The sequence below is a fragment of the Hemicordylus capensis genome, chromosome 11 (genome assembly GCF_027244095.1).
Source record: "Hemicordylus capensis ecotype Gifberg chromosome 11, rHemCap1.1.pri, whole genome shotgun sequence".
In the NCBI taxonomy this organism is placed as follows: domain Eukaryota; kingdom Metazoa; phylum Chordata; class Lepidosauria; order Squamata; family Cordylidae; genus Hemicordylus; species Hemicordylus capensis.
This window is the reverse complement of record NC_069667.1, coordinates 3,875,691-3,892,563: the sequence shown is the minus strand read 5'-3', so window position 1 is coordinate 3,892,563 and position 16,873 is coordinate 3,875,691. Positions and strand designations below refer to the sequence as shown.

At 51.0% G+C, this 16,873-nt stretch overlaps 2 protein-coding genes across 8 annotated transcripts in view; one reads left to right on the top strand and one right to left on the bottom strand.

The window, feature by feature from the left end:
* The window catches only part of LOC128335362 (uncharacterized), a 161,333-nt gene that overhangs the window by 47,706 nt on the left and 96,754 nt on the right, over nucleotides 1-16,873 (bottom strand). The gene's annotated exons all lie outside the window — the stretch shown is intronic.
* LOC128335359 (vascular endothelial growth factor receptor kdr-like) overlaps nucleotides 1-16,873 on the top strand; it is a 207,074-nt gene that overhangs the window by 160,190 nt on the left and 30,011 nt on the right. For 5 of the 6 annotated variants that reach the window (XM_053273429.1, XM_053273431.1, XM_053273432.1 and 2 more), the window contains exons 18-24: nucleotides 2,201-2,305; nucleotides 5,648-5,764; nucleotides 10,467-10,555; nucleotides 12,196-12,361; nucleotides 13,640-13,737; nucleotides 14,776-14,898; nucleotides 15,075-15,186. In XM_053273429.1, coding sequence (XP_053129404.1) covers nucleotides 2,201-2,305; nucleotides 5,648-5,764; nucleotides 10,467-10,555; nucleotides 12,196-12,361; nucleotides 13,640-13,737; nucleotides 14,776-14,898; nucleotides 15,075-15,186 — 810 coding nt within the window. The remainder of the gene's footprint in view (nucleotides 1-2,200; nucleotides 2,306-5,647; nucleotides 5,765-10,466; nucleotides 10,556-12,195; nucleotides 12,362-13,639; nucleotides 13,738-14,775; nucleotides 14,899-15,074; nucleotides 15,187-16,873) is intronic. The other variant, XM_053273428.1, reaches the window with a different exon arrangement.

The following is a 16,873-nucleotide window of genomic DNA, read 5'->3' as shown; positions in this document are numbered from 1 at the left end:
AAAGACATGGCAGACCCAAGTTCAAACCTGAAACCCCCACTGACCTTGAACCAAGCCCTCTCACTCTCAGCCTGACCTACCTCACAGGGTTGCTGTGAGGATAAAAGGAGGTCCCTCGTAGGCTGTCTTGAGCACCTTCCAAGAAAGGTGGGATATAATAATAATAATTTTAGAACAATTCTCAGAAGAGGAGAGCCGGTCTTGTGATAGGAAGCATGACTAGTCCCCTTTGCTAATCAGGGACCACCATGATTTGCATTTGAATGGGAGACTACATGTGAGCACTGCAAGACATTCCCCTGAGGGGATGGAGCCGTTCTGGGAAGAGCCCCTGCCTGCTTGCATGCAGAAGGTTCCCAGTTCCCTCCCTGGCAGCATCTCCAAGGTAGGGCTGGGAGAGACTCCTGCCTGCAACTCTGGAGAAGCCACTGCCAGTCTGTGAAGACAATACTGAGCTAGATGGACCAATGTTTCGACTCGGTATATGGCACCTTCCTATGTTCCTATTGGTAGTCCTGGATAAGCTGGGTTTCAGAGAAGCTTGACTGGCAGTACTGGCCTCTGCTTCCGAGGTTTCCTGCAACACACTTTGAAGCCATATTATACAATATGAGGGCTTCCCATTTTTTTATGGTTTCACTATAAGGAAACTCCTATACCATGGCAACATTGTCCTGAGGAGTCCTCCCTTACATGAGCATAGAAGGACCCTACGAAACACTTTCAGTTCCCTCTCTAAGGTAAACCGCCCAGGGACCTTTTTGTATGGGGCGGTAAATAAACATACTAAATAAATAAATAAAATAAAATAAAATAAAATAAAATAAGGTTGAACAAAAGAGAACGTTGGGGTCTCTTTCAAGACAGGGCCCTCAGGAGGGATGCAATGCAAGAAGAGAGTGTTACTCCTATGGGCTTTCTCCTGAGTCCTGAGAGCAAGACTGCAATCTCAGGATGTATCCCGTCCATCTGCCTGTAGGAAAGTTCATTTTATCCCAAACCATCTTGACTGGCTCTTCTTATTAAAAAAAATGCCAGTGAAGAAGAAAAGTCTTCCCTCAGCAACTTTCTAATTGTCCTTAATATGCTGCCTACAAATGTCGTCTCCTCCCAGTGAGGTAATGGCAACAGAAAATCTTTAAGATTTTGGTCGACCATTATATTTTCTTTCTGCCTTAAATGATTACTAATCAAATTAATGTTGATCCTGCCTGAACGTATTTGGTGAGGGGAGGCTGAAGCGAAAAATCTTTGCGTGTCTGGGAAGCAGAGAGCATGCAATGCTCGTAATGAAGCACAGATTTGCAAGCTGTTGGATGCAGACTTAATTCTGGAATATCCTCACACCTTACCCCAGCAAAGTTTTGTATTTCCTGCAATCGGAAATGTAATTTCTTTGGAGCTTTTGATCTTGTATCACTTCATATGTTCATAAACTCTGTTCAGTTTATACATATGTTCCGGTGTGTGATACAGGCTTTTTACGGATGGCCAGGCTCTTCTGCATGATGTGATCAAGGCTCCAGCGTGTTGCTCGTTTTGCATGTTTCTCTTATACCCAGGGCTGTGTGTACGCGGCAGTTCTCTGCCAACACAGAAAAAGTGCAGAAATTGGCATTCAGGAACAGAATTCAGCTTCCTAAGAATCTCTGCTTTGATTTTTTTAAAAAAAAAAAATATCAAGTTTCTAGTACTTTTGGTACAAATATGCAATTGCAAGTATGGGGGGAATTCAGGACCAGTGTTCCCTCTAAGAGGGATTCCCAGATGCTGTTGACTACAACTTCCAGAATCCTCAAGCAAAAGCCATTGCAGCTGGGGGTTCTGGGTGTTGTAGTCAACAACATCTGGGAATCCCTCTTATTGGGAACACTGCTCAGAACCTAGTGGCTAGAAGTGAAGACACAGTGCCTTGCATAGCTTCTGACTTCTCCTCATGATTAGCAGAAGTAGAATAAATTAATCAACTAGCAAAAAGCATGGAGTAAATTATGCAAATGAGAGACAGTAAGCAAATGCGTTTGCTTTTGCATAATTCGCGTGGCAGAATGCAACCTTCCCTTGTTGTGGAATTTGGGCTAACGTCCAGCAGCTTACTCCCTTTTGCTCCTTTGTGCGTATATTACACACAGCCCTGCTTATATTGGATGCAAGCGGTTATCCATTCTCTCTGGCTCACTCTTTCCTCTTGCTTCTCTAGGTAAAACTCTGGGTCATGGTGCTTTTGGGAAAGTGGTGGAGGCGTCCGCTTTTGGCATAGATAAATCTTCAACCTGCAAAACAGTGGCCGTTAAAATGCTTAAAGGTACACACTTCTCTGAGACTCTTAGAAAGCTTCTCCCAAAGCATGTGGCTGACCAGTCCAGGGTGGGAGCTAAGCTAGCTTGACTTGCTGCATGGATCAGAAATGCGGGCCCATCACCAAAAACGGCAGCCTGGTGTCTGGTCCCCCCCTTCTGTCTGTGGAACTTCCTGCCCCATGTCCTTATGTTGTTATAATGGGCAGCTTCTCACTTCTACCAAAGACTGACTGACTGATGGACTTAAAGCAGCAAATATCCCACCCTTCATTTTCTAGAACAGGACTGCACTAAGTCCTGTTTTAGAAAATTCAAGTGGTGGACTACAATTCCCATCCTCCCTGACTCTGGGCCACTGTGGCTGGGGATGATGGGAGTTGTAGTCCAAAAAACAGCTGGAGGGCCAAAGTTGTGCAGCCTTGCTCTGTCTAGAATGTCCAGGTCAGTTTTCACATTCGGTATTAAAGCCATGAAGACATTGCGAAATGTTACAAGATCATGACTAAAAGCCTCAGACTGATGCAGGGCCAAAAAGGAGACGAAAAGGCCAGCCACGCGGCTTGGTGCCTAAGAGGCGAAGGGTCCAGCACCAGGCAGGCTTCCCTGGGGGCAGGGCTCCACCCAGGCAGTGCAGCTGCGGAGAAGGCTCCTTCCCGGACTGCCCTGCCCCTTCTCCCGGGAGAGGGGAGCACCTGCAGGAAGACCCCAGAAGAGGACCTCCACACTCCAGCATGCTCCGTGGGAGTGGGCGGCAGCAGGCCTTGAATTCTGTGCAGTGCAAGCATGAAGCCACGGTGGGGCGATGCCTGGAGTTCAACGACTCTGCCTTAGGAAGGGAAGCCGGAGTGCGACACAGGGCTGCCATTTTCGGTGGCAGCCCCGTGTCCTTCGTCAGGTGCAGGTCCAGCCCTAGATCCAAATTCATTGGACCCAGACAACAGTGGACGGGACTAACTGATGCCATTAGCTGGGTGCCCCACTGAGAGCAGAATGGAGGGGGCAGGACAGCAGACCTGGGGGTCTTGGTCAGACCCCTACGAATCCATTTGCTTAGTATCCTTGCCTGTGCAATAGAAAGACAGCCAAATGCAAACCCCCAAGTTCACGTCTGCTTCCCTAAGCAGCTATAAGGGAAGGGCTGATGATGCAGCAGCAAATGAAAGAAAGGAGGGGGTTGCAGTTTTAATAGCGAGGAAGGGCGGGGGGGGGAGAGGGGCTCCACTTCGGGCAGCACGATGCCTCTGCCACTGATTGGGCCTCCTGTGCCTGCAGAGATGGAAGCGACGGCCCCGAGGTGAGGAGGGGGACAGAGCAACGGCATCTGAGTAAGGCCATCCGATAAACAGTGTGGAAGGCTTTGATCCTGGCCCTTCCAGACGGAAAGCAGCCCAAGGGCCTGCAAGGGAGTTCTTCTGCAGCAGCCACACAAGGGCAGGGGGCTCGTCGTGAGGAAAAGGAAAGGATGCAGCTCTTAGCCAGCACAGAGACTTGGGCCATATGGCATTTCCAAATGACATTTACAGAGCGGGCCTCTGCGGGCACCGGATGAATAAATATCTCATTGTCTTCATTGCTTGGAGCCATTTCATTGGGGGCATTGTCAATCTGTCGGCCTAGCTGTGCAAGTGGCTGACCTGACGTTCTCTACTGCTGAGGGGGGTTGCGGACTCTGACCGGAGCTCTTCTGGAGACGCACACAACCTGCCGCTGCCCGCTCGCCCCCCTCCTTTTCACCATATCCAGGGCTGCTCTCAAGAGGCAGCGGGAGGAGGCTGCCAAATTCCTGATGACTCCAGGCTGGGCAACCCCGTTGCTGAGCCTTGATGCTCTGTGCGCTGAGTGCCTCCTTGGCTTCACCATGCCGAGTCTCGTCCTCAGTCCTAGCACATCCCTGTCTCCTCTCCTAGGTACCTTTTAAGGCCGCCCTGCCATCCCCTTCAAGAGCCAAATAGACTAGGCTCTCTGTGCTGGGTCTAGAGGCCCCCCTTCACAGGGCCAGGTCACCCATGGAGTCCTCCATGCTCTGGGAGTTCTCCTCACAGACCAAATGGGGGAAACTTCCCACGGTGGGCCACCATTCAGGTGGGTTTTTCTGGAAACATCTCTGAGAAAGGAGCTGCAACCGACGTCTTTCCTCAGAATCCAGAGGGTGTTTGTGAGTCAGGCACTGCCTGGGCAGTCCATATGGGCAGCCCTTTCCCTCTTGCCAGGTCTGCAGCAGGAGCGGGAGCGTGTTCCAACCCAGGCCTGTGTCTAAGAGCGGCCGGCTGTCTCGTGCGTGGGAGAGGTGCCTGGCCGGGTCCAGCCTGCTTGGTTTTTCTAACATAAGGCGGGAGAGTGATCCGAACTGGGGCCACAGCCGTGGGGTCCCGATTCCAATCTGGCATCCTAGGGATGCTATTTGCTGCAGCTGAAAAGCCCCTTTTGTTCCAAGGGGTGCTTTCCCCCTGGGCAAAACAGCAGCCTTGTGGGAGGAGGGCAGCCCAGTTTGGGCCCCACACAGTGTTCCCTCTGACAGGGATCCCCAGATGTTGTCGACGACAACTCCCAGAATCCCCAGCTAGAATGGCTTTTACTTGGGGATTCTGGGAGTTGTCGCCAACAACATCTGGGGATCCCTTTTAGAGGGAAGACTGGCCCCACATACTGTTTTTATATTGGCGGAATCAAGCACAGAAGCCCCCAACACTTAGTTTGGTCGTTGGGCGCATACAGCCTCATCTCATGACACTAGCTGCAAGGAGTTCAGAAGTCTGCTCATTGAGTGGTGGTGTTGGGGAACTCTTTAGTCCCGTTCACACAGGACCCCAAATGAGCCACCACGGCAATGAAGACCACCCCGGGCTACAAGGGAAGAGCCCACATGATCTCTCCTCCAGCCACCAGGAACTGGGAGTCCCCTGGCATGGCGAGGTGTCTGGGCAGGCTCTGGGGCTGCTGCTCACGTTATCCCAGCCATGAGGGAAGCCGTGGCCTGGCAGCAGTTCCCCCACCGCCAGGGTCACATCCGAAGGGCCTTCAACTCCCTTGTCGGCACACCAGGCAGGGCGCTGACATTGCCTGGCGCTCTTTCCGCCTCTCGCCGGGGTTACTGCAGGGCCATTCAACCCTTGCACTGCCCTGCTGGCCTGGGCTTGGGGTTGTCCAGGCAGGACGTCGGGGTGGAAGACCTTCCTTATCTGATGAGAAGGTTGTTTGCAAGGATTCCTGCCTGGGTGGGTGCTGCTCCTTTCTTCCCAGAGGCGGCGGTGCTTTGCTTCCTTCTCACATGTAAACAGGATCTTCTTTCCCATGCTGCGGGCGATATCCCTGTTGTGTAAAGATGGCTTTCTCCTGTTGATCTCAAGCAGAGTGTGCAACGACCAATGAGTGCAAGGCCCTGATGTCGGAGCTGAAGATCCTCATCCATATCGGGCATCACCTGAACGTGGTCAACCTGCTGGGAGCTTGCACCAAGCCCGGAGGTGAGCACCCGAGCGCCTGCTGCTTGTGAGAGCCCTTGTTGTGAATTAAGACGGAGCTCACGGCAAGTTTATTGATCGGTTTAACATATTTTTATACCGCCCACCTACCGAAGTCTCTAGGCGATTTACAGTAGTAATACAAACCAAGAAGTTTGAACCATTAAAACATATAAAAAGATCAAATCACAATACCCATTGAAACTGCCAAATAGCTAAAAAAAAAACTTGGCTGAAGACAGAGATGTGTCTTTAGTGGTTTCCTAAAAGCCAACAGGGATGGAGCATCTCTCATCTCAGCAGGAATTGCGTTCCACAGTCCTGGGGCAACCACAGAGAAGGCTCTTGTGAGTCGCCACCAATAAGCTGGTGGCAGACGAACGTCCCCTGAAGATTTTAATAGGCGGCAGGGTTCATAACGAAGAAGGTGTTCTCTTAAGTTGCCACAAAGGATGTATAAACTACTAGGTCTACCTAGCCCAGGACTGCCTGCTTTGAACTGGCAGCAGCCCTCCAGAGCCTCAGCGGGGGCTCTTTCCCTTCATCTCCCAGCAGATTATTTTAACTGGAGATGCCACTGATTGGGCCTGGAACCTTCTACCACCCAGCAATCAACTGCTTCTCCCTAGGCATGAATTCCTAGCTAAAGTCATTCTGTGCATTACACAGAACGAGGAGATAGAATTCTGGTCTACCACTTTGGACTGCAGGGGCAGGTAATTCCCCCCCCCCTTTCAGGGCATTCTCCCAGGTGTTTTTGTTTTTTAATCCCTGTATGTGGTCAACTAGGGAGAAAGGGCTCCCTGATATGCTAATCTGCTTGCTTTCTACAAGCAGGGAGGTGCCTATATATAGTCAGGAATGCATTTCCCCCACCGGTAGTCTGAAGTGGAACAGTCAAGGATTCTGCTAGCTCCTTCTGCCTAATGTCCTGGCTTGTAGGTGCTGGAATGCCCTGGGCCTCCTCTGAGGTCATCCCCCATGATCACTGAGCACAGACTGGAAGGGCCTGCACTGTGAAAACTGAGGGCAGAAGTAGAGCCTATATAATCCATGTAATACTTTTTCAACAAACATGCTCTTAAAGCCATTTCCATTGCAAAAGGGAGGGGAAGATAGTTCCCAGTCCCAAAGGGCTCGCAGTCTAACCAGAAACCCAAGGGAGACAGCAGCAGCAGCAGCCACTGGAGAGATACTGGGCTGGGCTGAAGAGGAACAATGGCTCTCCCCCTGCTGAGTATAAGCAAGCTGCTAGTTGAACAGATGCCTCTCTGCCCAGTTTGCAGGGATAGCTTGTAGGTCCCCCTAAGGGTCATCTCCATAATGCATTAGAATGTTGTGCCCCTTCTCACCACATTTAGTGGAATAGGCCTTGCTATATTACCAAGTTCACCTGCTTCGTCACCTGACCCCAAATCTCACACATCCACTGGCTCACATGGGTGGCATGTCACAACTTCGAGCTTTGAAGGGTGATTTGCTGAGCCACCACTATAATTGCCCTCGGAAACCAGGCTCTTTGGGCAAGTTGGCAAGCCTACCAAGGCTTTGCAGGTGGGACAAGGGGGAGGGGGCACCAATGAAGCCCGGGGAGGCAGAAAGCTCCCAGAAGCTTTCATGGGGGCTTGAATGCAGCCTCAGATTTCTCCCCTCCTTGCCAAATAATATTCTAAGCCCAGAAGAACATTTCCTTGGTGACCCCACTGCAGGACAGCCAGGCACTGTCAGCATACACAAGTGTACAGCTTGCCAAGTCTCACAATGCTTCCCCCCGCCCTTGAAAATCACAAAAAGCAGGGATGAGACGGAAGCTTTCTTGGGTGGACAAAGGCTTCCAGACATGAAAGGCTGATTGCTTGGGATGGCTAATAACAGCTTGTTGCGTCCGGACTATCCATTTACCTTCTGCTATTACACTTCCAAGATATTTTCCTTGCTGATTTTTCTTTTATAAATGTATACGTCAGCTACAAAGTGCAGGCTGATGGCTTTGAAATGATGCTGCCTCCGATTATCTTCCAACTTTTGCTGTCACACAAAAGGTCTCCCTTGCCTGCCTGAAACGGAGGCCCAATTCTTGGGACACCAACAGCAATCATAGCTGACTGAACGACACCTCGTTTGCTCTCGCAGTAAAGAGGCAGGACAAACTGGCATGTGTCGAGGATTTGGAGAGCAAGTATTTTTGCAACTCCTGGGATTTCAGATACAGGTGTAAAAAATGTACGGAAGGCACCTGTATGATACAATGCAGACCAAATGGCAGAGACTGGAGAAAGCAGAGGCTCAAAGAGATGAGAAAAGCATGAAATAGAGTGTGGGCAATTGTGCCTCTCTATTGAAAAGGGGAAATTAAGTTAAGATCAAAGACCGAGGTACAATCCAATGCCATTGTGGCCACTAACAGAGAATTGTCAGTGACAGACATCAAAGAGCCCCACTCCTCACTGTTCCACTCCCTGCAAAACTTGGTCCCTATTTTGTCTTGCCAGGAAATGTTTGTTTATTAACTCGCTGGCATCTGGCATCTTCCACCCAAATGGAGCCCTCGGTGCCGTTCACAACAAACTGTGCAAAAGAACAATCATGGCACAAAATGGCGGCCGAGGCAGTAGCAGCAATGTAAAAACCAGCCCAGTTGTTGAAAAAGAGCAGCAGTCCCAGAAAGTGGACATCCACTGAGCAGCAAACACTGTATTTGCTGATCGACTGAATGCACTGAAGGAAGCAGCTAGCTGATCTCCCTGGCCAATGGATGCCAGAGTCTGGGCAGGGCGCTTGAAAAGGCTCTCTTGCACGTCTCCACCCTCCGCACTTCACCTGGCCGAGGGACACGCAGAGTCCTCTCCTACTGACCACAACGAATGACCAGGTTCATGCAGGAGGAGACAGCAATATCCCGGTCCTGACCCCTTTAGGTCTCTTAAGTTAGATGGTTACTGTTCTTTTTGTTTCACATTTCAACAAACATTTTCAAAGCAGTGTGCAAAGCAAAAGGAATGAGAAGATACGTCTCTAAATGAGGGGCAGACTAGTGCTCAGACTATGGGGAAACAGGTAGGGAGCCTTTAGTGTCCGCTCTGACAGATGATGTTGAGTACAACTCCCATAGTCCCCAAACAAAAGCCGTTGCAGCTGGGGATTCTGGGAGTTGACAACATCTGGGAATCCCTGTTAGGAGGAGCACTGGAGCCCTTAATGAAATCAGCGACCCCCAACTAATCCCCCCAGCTAAGCCATATCATGCCCCCCTAGCCTTCTAAAAACAGTAGCTAAGGGGGCTGGAAGAAGAGGTTTGGGAGCCATAAGTTAAGCAGACGTAGCTAGGGTGCTCCCCAGAGTGCCAGCAAGCACACAGCTTCCCTGCCACCCCCTCTCCCCCACCCCCCATAGCAATCTATGCTGGCATGATAAATATTGCTTAGTGTGTTTGGAGTTGCAGCTGTTCTAAAACCAGAGGCATTCTGAGATTCTATTCACATATCCTCCTGTTCTTCTTCTTCTTCTTCCTCTTCTGCCTCCTCTTTTTTTTAAGGAAATTGGTCAGTTTGATATGCAGTAAAAAAAAAGAGGCTTCAGGAAATGGGGGGCCCTGCTAACTTGACAAAGAGGCACCTTTTAACGTGGTGATTCTCTTTATTTAGCAGGGAGAGAGTAACTGGCCCTATCCACCCCCAGCACGGGACCTCCAGTGACTGTTGCTGGTGTCTATCTGATGTTGCTTTTTAGATTGTGAGCCCTTTGGGGACAGGGATCCTTCTTATTTATTTGTTGTTTCTCTTCGTAAACCGCCTTGAGCCATTTTTAGAAGGGCAGTATAGAAATTGAAGAAATAAATAAATTAAATAAATAAGGCAAGGCCATGATCCTCGATGTGAGGAGGGTGGTGCTTTACATTTCAGGGATGTCCCTGGCTCCATCTGAAACCCTGGAGGAGATGAGGGATAAGCTCAGATTTAAGAACAACCCACATGTGCAGCCTCCCTCGTACGGACATATGCCGCTGCCTCCTTCTGAGTCCATCTAGCTCAGAGAGTTGCCTGCACTAACCAGCTGCAGCTCTCCAGGGTTTCAGACGGGGGCTTACCCAGACCTGCCTGGAGACACCAGGGACTGAAATTGGGACCTTCTGCCAACAAAGCTGGGACTCCATCACTAGGCGACAGCCCTTCCCTGAAGCAAATGTCCCCTGCTCTGAGCCGTCCTTTATGGGTTGAGCCTCACCAGGACTTGCGTTAACCCAAGAGCATAAGCCAACTTCCTGCCATGAGATCTGGTTCTAGGTTCAAGGAAACACTGGTTAGCTTTGACCTGGACTAACGCTAGTGCCAACCAATAACCATAGTTAAGGAGGCAGAGAGGGATTTGTTCCAGGAAGGGGAGGCGCTGTGGGGAGGGCCCACTTTTATGTGGCTGGCTCCCAGCTTGCTAAGAGTTGTTAGCGGCCGGCCAGCATTACGTCTGCAGCAGCCCATAATCAAATGAGAGCTAGTGCTGGTCAGTGAAGCAGAAAATTTGACTGAGAGCAGGCTCTGTTTCCAGCTCACTCTCCCTGCCACCGGCTCTCGGTTTGACCTTGAATCCTCAGGCCTCTCACCTCTCCCATTTTCCACCAGGTGTGCAGCTGGGACATTTACCTAGAGATTTTTTCTACGGCATTTCTGTATCCACATTGTATAAGCTTGTGTCAATCCTTTTTTTGCAGGTCCTCTGATGGTCATAGTAGAATACTGCAAGTATGGAAATCTCTCAAATTACTTAAGAGGGAAACGAGGAGACTTCATTGCATGCAAGGTAACTGGCCTTGGGGCGAGGGAACAGACTGTCCCTACAAGCACCATTTCCAAGTAGCTTTTGTTGCCTATCAAAAAGGATTAGGTTGAGATAAATTCTGTTTTGTCTGTCTCTCAGCACCAAATGTCAAGTAAAAGAGGGAAGGCCACAGTTTGAGTGAAGGCAGATAATCATTTTCAGAGAGTGGCACAGAGGATCTGAGAGCAACTCCACTTCTCTGCAAACATACGTGTTGGGAGAAGCTGGTTGGAGAAGGCACCTACTGAGCTGGCTAACACCCCATCTGCCCCCAATCGCTACAGCAGTTTTGCAAGAGTTTGTTTGTTTTGTTATTGTTTGTGAACTTTTTCTGAAAGTTCTGTGAAGGATGTGCATCTAAACAAACACTCACTTTCAGTCAGGCCTCTCCACTGTTACAGATGGAGGATGAGTTTATGTTTTCACTGTAAGAAACAAGTGCAAACCCACCCACCCCAATAGGAGTGCTCTGCAACATTCACTGGCATGGGAGAAAGCAGAAGAGTCCTTTTGGAGATGCTGTTGAGGAGGGTTATGATCCAGAGGCAGCGTACTCTGAGGATATGGAGCGACTATGGGGGGACATGATAGAGGTGCACAAAATTACGCATGGAGTGGACAGAGAGAAATTTTCTTCCCTCGCTCACAATACTAGAACCAGTGGCCATCCCATGACTCTGATGACCTGGAAATTTAGGACTGATGGAAGGAAGGACTTTTTCACACAGCGCATAATTAATCTATGGAATTCTTTGCCATAGGATGTGGTGACGGCCACCAGTTTGGATGGCTTTAAAAGGGGCTTAGACAGATTCATGGTGGACAGGTCTATCAACGGCTACTAGTCTGGTGGCTACAGGCCACCTCCAGCCTCAGAGGCACGATGCCTCTCAATTCCAGTTGCAGGGGAGCAACAGCAGGAGAGAGGGCATAAGAACAGCCCTGCTGGATCAGGCCCAAGGAGGCCCATCTAGTCCAGAATCCTGTTTCACAGAGTGGCCCACCATATGCCTCTGAGAAGCCCGCAGGCAAGAGCTGAGGGGGGCATGCCTTCTCTCCTGCCGTGTCTCCCCTGCAACTGATACTCAGAGGCATCCTACCTTTGAGGCTGGAGGTGGCCCACAGCCCTCCGGCATGCTCTCACCTCTTGCCTGTGGGCTTCCCAGAGGCATCTGGTGGGTCACTGAGGGAAAGAGGATACTGGACAAGATGGGCCTTGGGCCTGATCCAGCAGGGCTGTTCTTATGATTTAGAGAGTTGGAACAGAAGACTTCCAAAGCCCGCTCCAGCTCTACGATTCTACGAAGCACCTAACCTGGCTCCCTGCCGACCACAGCCATTAAGGACTGAGCTTGCTCCTATTGGCATAGCCCGACCTTGCTTTGCCTTTCTCGGTCATGCTAGGGCAGGGGTGAGCTTGTGGGGTCCACTCTGCTTTTTACTAGAACCCCAAGCCCCAGAAATGTTTGTTTGGAGGGCCTGAGACCTTTTCTGGGCCAAAGCAACGCATCCCCCAAGTAGCTCCTCCCAGTCAGCCTGCCCCTGTGTGGGCATGTGATGGGATGTTGGGAAATGTCACGCACGCACGCACACTGATGGGCCCCTTTGTGTCCTTTTTTCAGCCACAGGACACCTCTGACCCTGCCGAGAAAAGGCTCGAGGAGTCTCTCAGCGATCTGACGGAGCTGATCAAGAGGCGCCTGGAGAGCGTGGCCAGCACAGGAAGCTCAGCAAGCTCGGGATTCATTGAAGATAAGAGTTACACAGACTCAGAAGAGGAAGAGGAAGGTAGAGGACCCCTTCCGGTCATTCCGTGTTCCAGCTGCATTGGAAGCTTGCTTGCTTGTTCCTGTATGTTTACAGACTGGGTTCTCAAAGTGGGGACCAGGGTTCCCTGTAACGAGGATTCCCGGATGTTGCTGACTACAACTCCCAGCATCCCCAGCTGCAGTGGCTTCTGGCTGGGGAGGGTGGGAGCTGCAGGCAACAACATCTGGCATTCTCTTGTCCAGGGAACTGTGGTGGCAACTTGTGCTCTTCCCGTTTTGAAGTTGCACCTGGACTCTCTTTGCTGCTCTTCTGAAATTGTGGGGGCCGCGGGGACTCAGCTCTGAAAACAGAGAGTACACTCAGGGTCGGCATCAGGGGTCAGGATGATCGGGAAAACTGGGAGGGCCCTGGAGACCTCGCTGCCAGCCTCTGACCCACCACGGCCAGCGCCCACTCCCTTCCTGGTCTCTCTCTGGGTGGCAGCAGTGATGAAGGGATCTGCTTCCCTGGAAGGCCTGGGCTCGCCTCCTCGCTCCTTTGGTGCACGTGCCGAATAGGAGGAGTGAGGACCCGGGCAGCATCTTTCTGACAGCGTCCAAAAACCGGAAGGCAGCTTCCCAGTCCCACCAGTCAAGACCCCTCACGCCGCTCCAGTGAGAGAGTGGCTGTTCCAGGCTGTCTTCTACTGTAGGTCTTCCAACTCAGCTGAAGCGAACGCAATGCACATAACAAATGCAACGTATTGGTCTGAGCTAGATGGGCCAATGGCCTCACTCGGCATCGAGTTGCTTCCTATGGAACAGCTGCCTTCCTGGATGTGTCCCAGTTCAATCCGATCCTGCCTTCCGTCTCAAGCAGGGATCAGCCGGGGGGCCTCTGGGAAGCTCACAAGCAGGTCACAAAGGTGATGACCAGGCATCGGTTACTCAGAGATAGACTGCTTCTGAAAATGGAGGTCCTGTTTAGCTATCACAGGGAATCCCCACTATTAGAGCTTTACTCTTCCATGAATCCATCTCACCCTTTTTGAAAAGCCATCTAAGAAGAGCCACAGGGCCTCCACCACATCTTGTAGCTTCAGGGAAGGAAGTGTTGGGTACCTAGACAAGACCTGCAGCATGGTTGTGTGTGTGTGTGGGGGGGTATTGGCCCCCTCCTCTGGCACTGATTCCATGATCAAATCAGCAGCCCCACGTGGCTCCTCGGAAGTAAAACAAACAGCGCAACCTAGTGGTGGTTGCAGAGCTCTCTCTGCCATTCTCCTGCGTTGCTCCGATGTTGCTTGCTCTCTTCCAGACACGGAAGACCTCTACAAGCGGCCCCTGACCTTGGAAGACCTGATCTGCTACAGTTTCCAGGTGGCCAAAGGCATGGAGTTCCTGGCATCAAGGAAAGTAAGTCCTGCCGCTCCTCCCTGGTTGGCAGAGTCGGTCCAGTGCAGTCGGGGGCAGCTTGTCCTGAGGAGCTGGGGGGGCAGGCGGGGGCTCCAAAGGAGGTGCGGCTGCCTCTCCTCCCCGGAGCTCCATTTGCTCCTCTCTCCCCTGACCTGTGATGCCTGTAAGCCGGTCATTCCTCAGGTAGAGCTGCGTGGTTAACTGTGCAGGCAGCACGGCGCCGACTCCTTCAGGCGAGCCGCTCCCGAGTGGAGTCATCCAGGGCCAAACTAAGTGGGACAGTGGAGTTCCCTTCACGCCCCCCCCCCGGCAAAAGGAGCAATGGGGGAGAGGGGGATTTGTACTGGGCCTTTGGCATGAGCGAGGCGTGTCATGGGGTTGCCAGCCCTGACTAAAGTTATTCATGGAGATTTTTTTATTTTGCTTTTCGATATTTTATTCCACCACTGGCTTGACTTTATGCTCCTGTCTTGTTTTGTTTGTGTGCATTGCACTTTATCTGGCATAATGGAATGCTGAGCTGGAAGGGACCTTAGAGGTCATCTGGTCCAGCCCCCCACCCCCACCTCCCCACACACAGGAAATTGCGGCAGCACCCCTGACAGGGGGCTGCCCAGCCTCTGTTTGGAAACCTCTCACAAAGGAGTGGTTTCCATTACTTCAACACTGCCTTTGTATTTTTGAGACTGATTTGTGTGCTGCCTGGGGCGCATTTTACGAGGAAAGCTGGGATGTAAATTCTTAGAATAACAAAACAAGCCATTTAAAGGGGAGCGGGGGTCTGGAGACAAGGCAGCCTCTGGGCACATCTGTGGGAGGTACAGATGGGTGCACAGCGCTGTACTGAGCTGGTTGGCAGCGTGTGGGGCTGAAGGCTGGAGAAGTGCAGTCTCCATGGGGAGCCCCTCCTCATAGAAGTGTGTGCAGGAGGGGGCAGTTTGTGATGCATGCCCCCCCCCGCTCACCTTTTAGGAAGCGATTCCTTGCTCTGGTTACTCAAATGCATTCTCTTTGGCTTTCTCCTGCTTTCTGTTTCAGTGCATCCACAGGGATCTGGCGGCCAGGAACATCCTTTTGTCTGAAAACAACGTGGTCAAGATCTGTGACTTTGGACTGGCCAGAGACATTTACAAGGACCCCGACTACGTGCGGAAGGGCGATGTAAGTGCAAGGGGCCGGCCGCTCGGATCCTGACCATGGCTCCATGTAGGGGCACCTATAATGACGTCGCCTACCCTCATCCATTGGGACAGGGTGGGTTGTGTGCTGTGTAATGGCTGTGTATCCTTCCCATCAGTCGTCTTTTGACTCTCTCTCTCTCTCTCTCCATTTCATAGGCTAGGCTTCCGCTGAAATGGATGGCTCCAGAAGCTATTTTTGACAAAATCTACACAACTCAGAGTGATGTCTGGTCTTTCGGTGTGTTGCTCTGGGAAATATTTTCTCTAGGTAAGGCTGCATTTTGCTTTTATTGCATCGCTGTGCAAAGGCACGATGCCTCTGAATACCAGTTGCAGGGGAGCAAGAGCAGGAGAGAGGCATCTGGTGGGTCACTGTGTGAAACGGGGTGCTGGATTAAACAGGCCTTGGGCCTGATCCAGCAGGGCTGTTCTTATGAAGAATGAGAGCGAGTTGCTTGTGGCTGGTGATTAGGAAATTGATCAACACTCAGTTGGATGTAGTTCGTTAAATAAGCAGGCAACTGCTGCTCCAATGCTTGGAAGAATGGCTGAGGCTGTGGACCCACCCACCTTGCTGTGATGTCACTGCAGCCAGTTGTGGGTGGGGCTTTGGACAAATATGTCTTGCTGTGACATCACCCCATCCACCTACGGTGGTAGGTCTTGGCAGAAAAAGTGGACGGGAGGGAGTGTGGGGTGGAGAGTGTTGGACCTGGACCCGAGATGACTGGATCCAAAGCCTAACCTACCTCAAAGGGTTGTTGTGAGGACAGAATGGGAGAAGCCTTGTGTAAGCTGCCTGGAGATCTTTGGAGGAAATGTGGGATGGAATGGTAGATGGACAGGTGAATAAGATGTGCAGCAAAAGCTGATGAGGTTGCAGCTCAGTAGCAGAGCCCCTGCTTTGCCTCCGAAAGGTCCTGGGTTGAATCTCTGGCAGTATCTCCAAGTAGGGCTGAGAAAGACCTTTGTCTGAAGCCCTGAAGTACTGCTGCCAGTCAGTGTGGACAATACTGAAGTAGATAGTGCACTGTTTCTGCCTCTGCATAAGGCAGCTTCCGATACTCCTACGTGACCAAGTCTTTCTCTGGAGGCTCCTTGGTACAGTGGCCGAGCTTTTGCTATGCGTGCAGAAGGTCCCAGGTTCAGTCCCTGGCAGCATCTCCAGGGGGCAGGGCTGTAAGGAGCCTCTGCCTGACGCCTTGGAGAGCTGCTGCCGGCCAGAGTAGACCGTGCCACCCATGATGGACATATGGAGCAGGATCGGATTGCTGAACGGACTGTGGTGTTCAATCTAAGTATTTTTTTTATGGTCAGTAGACTGAAATAAATTTGATTTGATATACAAACCAAAGTGAATGGATAGTTTAGCCAATCTGTCTGTTGGTTTCAGCCAAAGAAAATTCTGAGCATTGGTTGCACTCCTATAAAATGGAAATCGGGAGGGATTCCGCTTAAGCCAGCGGTTGCTTGCAGATAGACACTGATGAAACTGATTGACATCTTGGCCTCTAATGAATGTTTTTAAAGCTGGAGTTGACATTTGTAACAATTGAAACCAGGAGATCTTGTGGCAAACGCTAACCGTGGCCGCTCTGGATTAAAGCCGTTTTGACGGAGCAGAAAATCTTCCTGTCAAATGATATTTTCCCCACAGGCTGAGCGGGTTCAGCTCAGAGACCACACAGAGCAAAAGGTTGCTCGCTGCGGATTCCACCGCTCTCCTCTGCTGGCAGCAGAATTCCTTCAACAACAAGGGAGGGGGCAGATTTCAGCACAGAGGCTAATATTTGTGGTGCCATTCCTTGGTCCTGAAACAATTCCTCCCAAAATGCTGAACCTCCGAAAAATAAAACACCCACAAGACCACATGTTGGCTGAAGCCTCCATAGTGGAAGCACAGGAATCATTGGCAGACTTTTCTTATTTTTTTTGGCACGGGACAGGTAGAAGGT